This window comes from Myiozetetes cayanensis, unplaced genomic scaffold (genome assembly GCF_022539395.1).
Source record: "Myiozetetes cayanensis isolate MyiCay16 unplaced genomic scaffold, myiCay2020 scf2-11, whole genome shotgun sequence".
NCBI lineage: Eukaryota > Metazoa > Chordata > Aves > Passeriformes > Tyrannidae > Myiozetetes > Myiozetetes cayanensis.
The window spans coordinates 57,080,486-57,093,920 of NW_026087411.1; the positions used below are offsets into that span (position 1 = coordinate 57,080,486).

General features: G+C 38.0%; 1 protein-coding gene across 1 annotated transcript in view; it reads left to right on the plus strand.

Annotated features, from left to right (window-relative positions):
- Positions 1-13,435, plus strand: part of MAP3K5 (mitogen-activated protein kinase kinase kinase 5) — a 100,622-nt gene that overhangs the window by 50,232 nt on the left and 36,955 nt on the right. Inside the window, exons 8-11 of the mRNA XM_050315469.1 lie at positions 1,050-1,162; positions 7,305-7,464; positions 9,495-9,648; positions 10,171-10,278. Coding sequence (XP_050171426.1) covers positions 1,050-1,162; positions 7,305-7,464; positions 9,495-9,648; positions 10,171-10,278 — 535 coding nt within the window. The remainder of the gene's footprint in view (positions 1-1,049; positions 1,163-7,304; positions 7,465-9,494; positions 9,649-10,170; positions 10,279-13,435) is intronic.

Consider the following 13,435-nt stretch of genomic DNA (forward strand, 5'->3'; position numbering starts at 1 on the left):
GTCAAAGTGTGGTCTAGAAGCCAAATCCTTAGGTTTTGTATAGATTATTTTTCTTTCCTTCCTTATATATTAATCTCACAACCTGCTTAATTTTTTTTTTACATATTCCATTTGTTTGTCTGTATTTTTTCCATCCTTTCGAAAGAAATTTTAAACTCTACTGCTTCTACTGTTGTGGAGTTGTGTTGACTGAATCTCTTGTCTCTCCTTAACTCACATATGTTAGTCTTGTTTGCCTCTTCCTTACAGAGGCATGAAGATGTATGTATATATAGGCAATCAAAGATGTTCTTATACTGAAGAACAAGTTTAAAGCACTGTAGATCTGCTGTTGCTGTTGTCACAACTACTTGCATTGCTAGTATGAGGATAGTGTTTGCTGTTTGTGTGAAGCCCTCTCCACTTCTTTTAAGACACGATTGAGGCTAGGTGAATACCAGTGCAGTTTTTCTTGATTGCTCACTTCCTCTTGAGGAGAATGAAGTCAAGTGTAGTACTTTTTTTTGTGAATAGATTCCTAAGGACAATGTCAATAAGACACCCAGTTAAGAATTAAATTTGGAGTAGCTGTAATCGTAGCTAAATGTGAGGTATATTCTTATATCTCTTGCTTTTCTGCTTATGCATTTTGGTATGCCTGTGTGTCATTGTAGCAGATCCACAATAGAATCTAAGGTTTCAAGTCAATGAAAATTGATATATTTAAGAATAAATTAATGAACTTATTAATAAATGTGAAACAGGTCGATTACAAACTGATAGTATTATTTTATGTAAAGAAAATAAAGTAAGATATGTAACTTTACTAGGATGAACAAGTAGTGTCTGTGGTTGTTGTGTGAGAGGAAAGGAAGTGGGAGGAGGATGTATAAATAGCAGAATCCTAAAAATAACCATGAAGAATGTGTGGAAAACAGTAAAATATTTTTGCCTCCATGGATTCTTGCTGTGTAAACAGAAGATAAGCTCTTAAAGTACCTAAAACAGTAATGATGCCCCTACTAGATTGCATTATCTAGAAAGTAAACTTGTATGTTTGTTTTTTCTAGGTTCAAGAAGGCATTTGAGTCAGAGCCAACATTACCATCAGGAATTAATTATGCAGTACTTCTCCTGGCAGCTGGACATTGCTTTGATACTTCTTTTGAGCTGCGGAAAGTTGGTAATTATAACTTGCAAATTCACCATGAAATCACAGTCTAGCAAAAGTACACCACCACCCACTGTTTCAGGGGAAAATCTGATGGTTGTATATGAAAGTTTTGATAGAGAGCATGTGAATATTTAAGTTGTCTCTTGCACCACTACTGATTCCACCTTATTGCAAGGGAGTGCTGTCATAAAGACCTGGATCCAGTTTCAAGGTCTTAAGTGGTTAGCAGAGCTTAGTGAAAACTAAACTTCTTTGTAATGGCATAGTGTGTGTAAAACAGGAGCACCTGAAGGAGGAATACAATTCCAGCCAGCGATCTTTAAAACAAACAAAAAACTCCACTGTAGAACTGTAGGGAACATGGACAAAAAGTCCATCCTAAGAATGAGGAAAATGCACTTGACTTGAGCTTGTCATTGGAAAACATTTCTCTTCTGATACATTCTTGGAGGTTTCTGAATGTCTGTATCCATAGAATCGTAAAATCACAGTGGCTTGCACTGGAAGGGTTACTTTCACTAGATTAGGTTGTTCATCCTCGCCTTGGACACTTCCAACAGTGGGCATGCAATTTTCTGGTGAAACTGGTTCAATGTCTCACCACCCTTGTAATAAAAAGTTTCTTATTTAGGAGGGAAGAATTAGGATGTCCATTTTGTTTGCCATTTTCTGGATTTGGGGAGAGTGAAAAGTCAAGATTAGTCAGTAGTACATTCAGGGAAGGTTTTGAAGAAAGTACTGAATATTGTAATAGGCATTGCAGTTGGTGTTCTTCTCTGTGAATGTGTATAACTCTTGAATTACTCTAAAGTCTTTTTTATCTGTGTGTCTCCTGAGGAGGTTTTCAAGTGAAAAAGAAACAATGTTCTTCACTCCACAGAATTTATCTGTTATCAGCCACTGCCCAAGTTCAGAAATTAGGTGTGCATTGTATGTCTGGAAGTAATTTTAAAGATAGAGAAGTTTTTTTGACTGTGAAGGTCAGAGTGAGATGATTATTTTCATACCAATAATGGAAATGAGATTTAAGTTCTCATGTGTGAATGAAGGTATTATTTGAATGTGTTAGGCTGCATAGAGTTGCCCCAGCTACTGTTTGCCATTCTGTGAGTGGATGAGATTTTGGTTTTTGGTTCACATAGAATATTTTCATATCATACACTGAAACTGGAATTCTTGTCCCAGGGTAGGAAGTACATATATATGTTCTACATCCTGCATAGCATTTTCAAATATTCACTTAGCTGGCCCAACCTTAAATGAGATAGTTTAATGGAACTGGACTGTATTTTTTGTGTGGTTTAATTTGAATTCTTCCATTTTAAGAAAATTCTCAAATGCATACAGGCTACAACCAACTAGATTTGTACAAATTAATTGTACTGATGAAATCTAGCTGTTATTTGTGGGGATCAAATGTTTGGTGTCATCTTCTTGTGAGTTTGTCCAGTGTTATTTTCCCTATTGTCTGTGTAGAGAGCATGACAGAAATTAATATTCTTTATTATATAAGGTTCTAGCCACAACTGATTAATTAGTTAGTCAAAATACTTAAGGCTTCAGACTGACTCATCTACTTTGAAATATGTCTTTCAAATACATTTATAGTATAGACCCTGTGTGTATCATTGGTCATTTACTTCTTGTTCACAGAATCATAAAATGCCAGGTTGAAAGGTACAAACTTTCTTTGCAAAAGCACAGTCTAGACAAGATCATCCAGCATCCTATCCTGTAGAACCTTAGAAGTGTCCAATGTGAGCAAATCCACCGCTTCCCTGGGGAGATTATTCCAATGACTTGTTCTTCAAGTTGTGAAAAGTTTTCATCTTGAATCCAATTGGAATCTCCCCAGGAGAAACTTGTACCCATTACCCCTCATCTTTTCCACGGGACTCCTTGTAAAAAGGGAGTCTCCATCTTTGTAGCGACTCTTCCAACACTGAAATATGGTGATAGCATCTCCTCTAAGCCTTCTCTTCTCAAGGCTGAACAAACCCAGTTCTCAGCCCTTGCTCATAAGGCAGGCTTCCCAGTCCTTTGATCATCTCTCTGAACCCTTCTCTCTCCAGTCTGTCCACATCTTTTTTGTATAGCAGGGACCAAAACTGAACACAGTGGCCTGTTCCAGGTGTGGCCTGGCAAGCACCGAATAGAGTGGGATAATGGCTTCTTTATCTCTGCTGGTGATGCCCTTGTTGATACATCCCAACATCGTGTTGGCTTTCTTTGCTGAAGTAGCACACTGTTTACTCATCCTGAGTTCATTGTTCTTCTGGACCCCTAGACTGCTTTCCACAGAACTGCTTCCCAGTTGGGTAGATCCCAGCCTGTGCTGCAGTCCTGGATTATTTATGTTGTCCCAGATGCAAAACCTTACATTTGTCTTTGTGCAACAAGGTTTATCAGGTGGCTTGAGTTGTGCTAGATTCTGAGAATAATTTAGTGTTTTCTTTGTCTTGGGCTAAAGTTAATGTTTTAAACAAAAACAGGCAAAATCACAGAGGTTGTATGAGAAAATGTTTTGATTTTGTCCTGTCCCAAGAATCTTTTACCTGTATGTAATTCTTTCGATGTCACCTCTTGTGTAGATCTGTGTGTACAAGACCATTTGTTAGCAGTAGTTAGGTTTGCCAAGCAGTACTTTCAGTTAGGTGTCCACCCACAGCATTATCTGTAGCACATAGAAATTAGAGGAAGTCTGTCTTCTTATGGGAGAGCAGGAGAGAAGCAAGAACAAACCAGCTAAGTTCAGTCTGGGTTATATGGAAATTATATTGATAAACTGGGAAAGGTTAAGGAAGAATATGGTCACTAACAGCTCTTCAGAGGGTGCATGAGGCTGTAATTAGAAGCAGCATATCTGATTACATCGGCAATGTTGTAAAAATCCAGTAAAAATAAGAATAAATCCATGATCCAAGAGAATTTTTACCAATCTGCATCAGATCAGAAAATTTGCCTTCTAAAATTTTCTACCTCTGCTTGTCGGATAATAACTCATAAGCAAATGATCATGTGAATTATTAATGAAAACCCTCCTTCTATTTTCTAGTAGTATTGCTTTCTTAACCCTACAAAGTTGCAGAATTCTGAGCCCAGAACAGAACTGCAGTGGTCTCTGCAAGCTGTGTAACTTTGACACACAAAGGATCCTGTAATATGAATTGTTCTGTCAATATTTGAGCAAGGAAAGCAGTTTATTTATAAAACCTTCATAGTAATATTTAGCTGGTAGTATCTACTTACTGTATCTTGTTTTCGTCACAAGCTGTGGGTATATTCTTGGCGTTATAAAAACAATGGCTTTTCTGGCATTAATAGTTCCTCTGTTTTGGCTCATTTATTTTAAAGGCCAAAATATTTTTCATAAACTGTTCTGGAATTCAACTGCTGCTTTTTTTCTCCCCCCAAGTTTATCATGGAAAGAAGGAATGTCTTGATTCTGCCTGGATTTTCTTATACTCTCAAAAACTTTTAAAGATGGTGAAATGAAAATAAACTAATAAAAGATAAATTATACAAGGAGACCATGAACTCAGAATTAAATTCATGAAGGTTCACTTTGCATGTTTCCATAGAAAGGTTTTTTTGTTCTACCATCTCCCAAAAAAGACCAAACCCACTGGAAAACAAAACAATCCCCCACACCATCTCTATTAAATTAGAGTTACAGTCTTTTGAACCTATCGCTAATGTTGTTGAGTAGCAACTGCATTTTTCCATCTTGCCTTTCAGGGATAAGTAACTGTAGATAGGCTTGGTAGACGAAGGTCAGCCAGCTGGTGTGAGTTTTAGCACCAAGTACCTCATCTTTCTCAGAAGAGCTTGATGAGAGGGTGATGTTGTCTTCTCTAAGGTAATAGGATCTGCTTCACAGAATACTGGGGTGAAACTTCCAGTTTATCCAGGCTACATAACAGTAGTGATTTGAAAACTTGGTGTTATCAGATATCATTGCTGCTACACATCCATCCTTTCTCCCACTATCTTCATATAGCTCCACCATCTTGACCTGGGACTCAAAATCATTGCTGTCACCAGTCTTCTGGTGACACTTCTCCCTGCCACGCCAGTAATTCCAGTCCCTCCCCATGTGAGTTGTACTTTTCATTAAAGCCTTGCTTTAGCTCTGCTCCTATGTCTGGAGCACTGAAGGGTTGTGATGAGTGGGTTCCTGCAGGTGCAGTAAAGCGTGGCAGAACATGTAAGCCTGTGAACCAGAAAGCAGTGCTGCTGTTTACTGTGGCAGAGAGCTTGTGATAGCTTGTCAGTGGTCACTGCAACTGTGTGTGCCATCACCCAGTACTTAGCCAAGGCCCTATGCACAGCTAAATTCCTCCCTTTGCCCTTCCTTACAGCAAAGGTATATCCATATGAAATGATCCACATATCCCTGTGATACCGGTTCCTTACTTCCCTTATGGTGAGGTCGCATTCAAAGGCTGTGGAAATAATTAGGTGTCTGCCTGTTCCTGTGCATTGCTATCATGTGCATGCAAATGTTATAGACATTCTAGCAGAGCCCTTGGGTTCTGCTGTATCTGCAAAGTATAGCAGAGCAACACTTTGAGAGTATTACTGAGGAGTGTTACTGTAGGATCCTGGGAGAGATTAATTTTTTCCATTTACTGTGTTTTGTGGATAGCATTCAGATTTTGGTTTCTAGAACCCAACTGAGGTTGAACACATTTAACACAAATTCCCCCTTCCTCTCCTACACTGACTAGTGGGGGTGTACATTCTCAAGTGATCTCTTTGACAGCATGAATGTTTAAGCACCCTGGCTTAAAGCCTTGCAGAACTGGTCTACACAGAGATGGTCACCACTGTACCTTGTGTAGCTGATGGAGGTGATGTACGTTGCGTCACGTCTCAGGCAGATCAGAGGTATTTTGTAACACCTATGGTATTGTTTTTCTCTTCAGGAATAACTAAAACTTATTTCCCAAGAAGCAAAACAAATGTTTTTTTTTCTGATTGAAGTACTATTTTGTTCTGTATGTTACTCAAGCATGGCAATTTATTGTTAGCAAGAGAGCACAGTGTGAAATACAGATGTGAAATAAACTGCAGGCCACTTGGATACAATTTCACATTTAAAAACCATTTATTATCTCGATGTTGAGAACATAAAAATGTGATCAGTGTAATAAAACAAGATGAGCTTTCTAGACTGAAATTATATATTGTAATGATACCCATTTTGATAGTATTTATTGCTGCTTCCACCATGAAGTTTAGTCTGCTACCTTCTCAAGGAAGGTTAAGGAAAAAATCAAGATCAACACTGAAATTTCTTACGAATACTCAGCCTGAATATCAAGGCCAATGGAAGATGATGTGGGAGGGAAACTGTCATAGTGGAGCAGTGAGGGAAAAGTGAATAAAAGACTATGGGGGTGAAGAGGCTCATTCTGTAAGCTGCGAATTGTTTTATTTGCAGGGGAAGGTACAGCATGTCTCATGTTAGCTATATGTAGCAGCTCAAATGAAGTAAAAATCATCCTGAAGACCACAGGGGAGCCTGTAGTTCTCAGCAAACTTAGCAAGTCAAAATAAAACCTGAGGCTCTCCACAGTCTTGAGTTGCTAAGGGACTTATGAATATTAATAGATGTCTTTCATTGGGGTAGGACTTGCGGCAATTAAAAGAACATCACTGCTGGAAGAAGCTCAGTGGATCATCTGTTCCTTCTGCATGGGACCTTGTCTATAAAGGTAAGTTTGGGGCTTGGGGCTTGTAAGTCAAAAAAAAACAAAGCAGAAAAAAACATAATAGGTGCCTTATTCAGCATCTGTTAAGTTTTTGCAGCTATGTTGTGTAGCCTAAGGCCCCAATTTACCTTTACAGATGAGGTCCATGCAAGAACATAGGTAATCTGACTTGTCGCCTTGTCCTGACAGTGATGTCTTAAAGTTACTTTCTTGAGAAGCCTTTAGGAAGAGGGGGAGGGAAAAAAAAAGTCTGCTACCACTTAGGGTGTTTGGAAGGTATATAACATTACTGGTAAGTATGATTTCCATCTTACTTTATCAAAATGGAGAGGGTGGGGTAATTTAAGCAACTGATAGATTTCAAATCAGGGAAATGGTTCTTTTAAAACTGCATTAATACAAATTCTTGTGACCTGTTATTCTCTTCACTACAGGAGTAAAGATCAGCAGCCTGCTTGGTAAAAAGGGGAGCTTGGAGAAACTGCAAAGCTATTGGGAAGTGGGATCTTTCTTGGGGGCCAGTATGTTGGCGAATGATCATATAAGAGTGATCCAGGCTTCAGAAAAGCTGTTCAAACTAAAGGCACCAGCATGGTAAGGTGATAAACAAGGCCATGTACATTGCTATGTATTAATTGGATTCCTTCAGCTTTCACGTTCAACACTGTATTTAGCTGACAGGAGATTTGTTTTGGGTTTTTTTTAACAGAGTTTGCTGTCTGTTCATTGTTTCACTGTACTTTTGCCCAGAAAAGGGACTCTCTTCTTTTTTTGCCCTTATTCTTTGATGAGAAGGGCAGATTCACCATTGAATCCAGGTTCTTCTGGGGGCAAAAGGGAAAGGAGAAGTTGCTTCTAGGCACCATATGTCAGCAGCTGCATTGCTGAAGAGAAGCAGTAGTGGTTTGAGAGTTCACTCAAAACTGCCTGAAAGCTTTGGAAATGCAGACAGCTTGGCTAGAGAGGCCTGGCTATACCTTTAAATATTGTGATGGATATGGCACATACCAGTTATTTTAGGAATTGAATACAAATGAGCCGTATGGTGTAAGCTGTGTCTTCTTACAGTTGAGACAACTGCAGATTAAAGTCCAATTAACAGAAAGGTTATAAATCTAGGGTTAAAGACAACCCTGTAGAATCAACATCTGTTATGTGAAGGCCAAGAGATGTGTGCTCTGACAGCAGGTTTCTGACACCTGTTCCTCTTTGGATATAGGCAGCAATTAAGGACCAGTCACTACTCATTAAGGGCTGGGATCCTGTTAGCTGGGGAGAACCAAGGCTCCTCTCTGACTACAAAAGTTGTCACACTGCCAGTTGAAAGAATGCGTATGTCGCAGCCTGTGTATTCTTGTCAATTTATAAAGGCTAGAAAGTGTCTCCAGAAGCTTATCAGAGGGGAATGTATGTATATGTGCTAAAATATGGAAATGCTAAACTTCTGTATTGACATAAGATAGGAAACTGTCAAAATGAGGAACTCTAATTTTCTGACAAAATGTTTCATAAACGCTGTTCACAGTGTATTTATTTGCAAGGTTTTCCATCTTTACTATGTGTATATTTTACTGACAGGCTGGATGGCGCTCTCTGGAAATCTCCTGGTAGAATTTTCTGGACTTTATGAATGCCTGGTTGTCAGGATTTTATGTACCCCAGTGCCTTTGGGTTTTAAGTCTGTGGATTAAACTCTGGAAATACAGCACACTCATTTGTGCTTCAGGAAGAATTTCTCCCGTGAGCAATTCTTTCCCAGTCTGTTGCCTGCTTTATAGCAGAGCTCACTTGGCACAAATGGGAGTAGATACAGTACTTTAAGCCGGATATCCTCGTGGCCTAAGAAGGATGATTGGAAATTGCACAGCTACAGAAATGTTCACAAAAGGCCCTCTGAGTTTACATTATATCTTCTTGTCATAAGCTTGAAAACAAAAGCTTCCATGAATAGCCTAATTGTGATTAAGCAGTAGCTATGATAAATCCTCTTTTAGCATGTATGTCTCATTTCTATAGTATTCATAAAGATTGTATGAGATTATGTGTACAACCTTTTTTTTTCTAACCTGCCAAGAGAAAACAATGTTATGAAGGAGCCCCATAAATCAGCACCAGAAAGCAGAACAACAGAGAGAGGGATGAGCTGCATTTAGGGGAGACATTCAGCACTGCTGTTGTCCTTCCCTAACAATGCCAAAAAACTGCTTAATATAGCTGTTGTCATCTTTATTGGATAATCAGTTCCAGAAGCATCATGTTTTAGAAATCTGTGTAAAATAATTGTCAGTGCAGACACAATATAGGAGACAGAACACTGTAGAAAGTGAAACTGCTGGACTTTTCACCTGAATTTTTATTTGAGGTAGGTTGCTACTGAAATGAATTGGACATGGACTCACTTTGCTACTTAGGTAGAGGATTTAGCTATATCATGAAGTTTGATAGAAGATAATATGTGGTATTAGGAATATGTTCAGTTGACTAGCACCTATGTTTCCAATTCTAATTGGGAATTGCCACTATGCAAAGCAATCCTAGAGAAGCAAAATGCTACTGGCAGCCTTGGTGTATTTATTTACAAACTGTATTCAGTTTACTATCTGTGTGTGTTTGGATGATCACAGGTACCTGAAGTCTATTGTAGAGACAATTTTGATATATCAGCATTTTAAGAAACTGACTCCAGAGCAACATACGGCCACCCAGGAACTTGTCGATTTCTGGATGGACTTCCTTGTTGAAGCCACAAAGACAGATGTGACTGTAGTTCGATTTCCAGTAAGTGGTTGTTTTGTTGGGTCTTAGGGGATTTTGTAGAGGTGCTTGGTGCTTTTGAGAAAATCTTTTGTTCTGGTGGCTACAGTTCATGCTGGTCTAAATCAAAAGCAGTTCAGTTTAGCTCTAGGTTGATGTGTTTCTCTGATTTAGCCAAATATGCTTCTACCAAAAGATGATAAAGGTATACCATGAATCTTCTCCACGTGGGAGATGGACATTCTAGAGTGGCATTGCAAGAGAATGAATTGTGACAGAAAGATTTTTCAAAACCTGATAGTTTTGAAAAAAGTAGTTTGCAAAATTGATATCTGCTGCCAATTGACTCATAGTAGCCTTATATAAAAAAACTAAAGTAAAATTGGCTTTTTTTTGTAATCTTAAATTACTGTCAACCATACTAAACTAGCCCCATACCTAAAATTTTGCCTTTCATGGTTTCCCCTGTTTTTCTTGCTATGGTATGACTACAGAAATAGTTTTAACAGATTTTACACTAACTATTAAAAATATTTTTTCTACTAGGTTTTAATATTAGAACCAACCAAAATCTATCAACCCTCATATCTCTCTATCAACAGTGAAGCCGAGGAGAAGACTGTATCCATCTGGCATGTGCTGCCTGATGACAAGGTATACCATGATGTTGTCTGTAATTGTAGCTTTTTCCACAATTTAAAAGTATGCATAGTCCATAATGCATGTAACACGTAACCAGTTACATCTAATGATGATTCTGAAAAGTAGAGAGGTGTTCTAGTAACACGCAGGAAGATGCTGTGAACATATGTTGCTGTGGTTAAGACTGTCCTGATTTTCAATGGATCTTTTGTCTCCCATCGTTTTTCAAAATAACTTGCATCTTCTTTCAGGTTGTTTTAAACCAGTGAATAATATACAACAAGTCTGTTGCTTAAGATTTCATAAGTAGTTTACAATGCATTGTCATCATACCAATAACACAGCATAAAATTGCTTATACAAACAGAACTGTCTTCTTCCTCTACTTGCAGTTTTACTTGTCAGTTGTGATAAATATTCTAATATTAAAGTAATAGAGACTGGTATGTTAAAATGGGAGTAGAATCAAACAAAAACCAAAGAAGTATTTGGCGGAAGGATAGATGGATGCTCTAGAAATTGGAAAAGCTGGGAAGTCCTATGTCAAGGTGTGAGATAGCCAGAGGTGTTTGGAAAGGAGCTTAGAAAAAAGAGAGATGGAAGGGAAGAGGAAAACCTGGAATGGTTATTACATTCTGGGATGCTTAGGAAGCAAAATGTTGGTAAGGGGGAAGACAGGGAGGATGTCGTAGAACCCTGGAGAGGGATGACAGCAAAGAAACATGAAGGAGTATATGAAGAGTAAAAGGAGACTGAGTCAACTGATGGCAAAACATGGGATTTGTAAGAACTAGCACTGTTCATTCTTCTGTAGCAGCATTTTGTTCACGTGCAGGATTGGACAGCGAAGACCTGTTTTTCAGGTAAGCATAGAATTGTGTAGATTGGGAAAGGAGATCATCAAGCCCAACTGTTAACCTAGCACTGACAAGTCCACCATCCTCAACCTTCCTAACTAGACGTTGTAAAAGGAGGAACATTTTTGCACTCAAAATACAGTGAGGTTATACTGCTTAGAGTTTTTGTCGTGAGTTCATGAGAATATGTAAATGGCAGCTGAAATAGCATATTTAGAGCACAAACTGAAATACTTGCCTAGACCAATGAATTTCTGTTTATTTGTTGTTTAGTCTGACTGATGTTTTTTGAAGGAGGCTTAGCCTCTGAGAATAATTTAAAAGATAAATTTATGCAATTCTTGGGCAAAATAAAAATTTACCCCACAGTAAATAATTATTTGTCAGTATTACAGACTAAATCTTGCTATTCTAAAATACCTGTTCCAAAAGTATTTCTGTATTCAGAATTTAGACTATTTAGAAACTACTTTTACTTACATACTTTTTTTTTACTTTTGTGTGCCTTTTTGTGGATTTAGTTCATTTACAGACAATAATTTCCATTCTGTTAAGTGGCTTTAACTGTAGCATAAGAAGGAACATAAGACTAGAAGGAATTTTCTGTTGAGTCCTGTTCACTTCTGTTGCAGACACTCTTGCCATATAATGTTTCATATAAAGTGATCAAGCTCTGTCTGAGTACTAGTGTAGATTTCACAGTTGACCGATCATGCTGGAAAGTGGTTTGAGAATGTCACTGCACCTCTAGAAGAGCTGAGAGTGGAATACTACTGGTGAAGTAGAAGAGGGTTACTTTAAGTCTTCTAGTTTTCAATCTGAATTTGTTTATTGCCATTTCATACACACTTGTGCTTTTGCTAAGGTAGCATTTATGTTAAGTGGTTCCTTTCTCTCTTTAATGTTTACCTTACTGTATTTTTAAGGAGAATCTTAATATCTCTTAGTGTGGGGGTTTTTGTGTAGGTTTCTTTTTAGGCAAAACAAATAGGCTCGGTTTACTGGCCACACATGGCAACTCATTGCCATGACTTCTTATATTCCAGTTTGAGTTAACCCTACTTGAGCATGTGCGCTCATATTCCAGAAATAGTATTGCATTCATTTATCTTTTAGGTACTGGAACATTTTGCTTGATACTTTCAGCAATAGCCTTTTTCATATCTGTGTCACTTGACTGCCCAGTTATCCTCTGACTGGGAGAAGGATTTAGATGTATCATTCTATCCGTGTTTGGTGTTCAGAAGATAGGTATTTTGGCTTTGCAGGGTTTGTAACCTTCGCTTTGTAGCATTTTCCATTATTATAACTCTGTTAGCCCGTTTTTAAAGTTTCTTTGTAGTATGTTATATCTTCTCTTTTTCTTTTCCCCTCCTCCTTCCTGATATGAGGTCTGTATCTTTGTATTTTCTGCGGATTAGTGTTTTTCTGCCCTAGTGTTAATCAATAGCATTAGACATTAAATGCACTCCCTAGTACTTTTGCTCTGGCTGGAATCTTTACTGTGGTAAACTTATTGAGTAGCCAGGGATCTGATTAATACTCAGTGCTGGCATCCTTGCCCTGTGAGCCATCATACCCATCAAAAGACTTGCAATGTGCAATTTGGTAGTTACCCTTTCAACTGTACAATTATAGTCTGTTGCAATTTGTCAAAGTCCTTAGAATCCATCAGAAACCTTACAGGGAGAAAAGGGACTAGAAAAATTTGGAGGCACCAGCTTCCTTTTCAGCTGAATATAACCAGTATAATATTTGTCTTTGCTACAAGATGTTGTGAAGGAAAATGATTTATTATGTCAGCCCACTGCAAAGAGGAATACTTGTACTTTGATCCTTACTAAGCCAAAACCAGGCATTTTAGAGGCTGATTAACAAGCAAAGACTACTTATCTCTATTGCAAGGACATATTAGACAGTTGGGTTTGAAAACTTCTTCATCTATCCAATTTCAATCTACCAACTATAGGTCTGTCAGAGCTTCAGATTTCAGTTCATTTTGGTGCATAAATTAATGGTTGTACTTGATTTCCAGAATTCAGTCAGTGCTCCAAGAAGAAGATTTGTGAGTTACAAAGCATATGAACTTCCCTTCATGCACAAAAAAGCTGAATTTCCATTTCAAATCCAAACTGGAACTCAGTGGAGCCTGCAGCTGGCACTTTTGTATTAAACAGAGAAATAACAGTCAATATCAGGATAAATAATGTGACCTCTTCCTTTTCTGTTGCTTTTTTTAGAAACATATCTTAACATTTATTTCATTACTACTGAGTTTAAGATAAAAAAATGCCTACAAAAACCAGACAGCA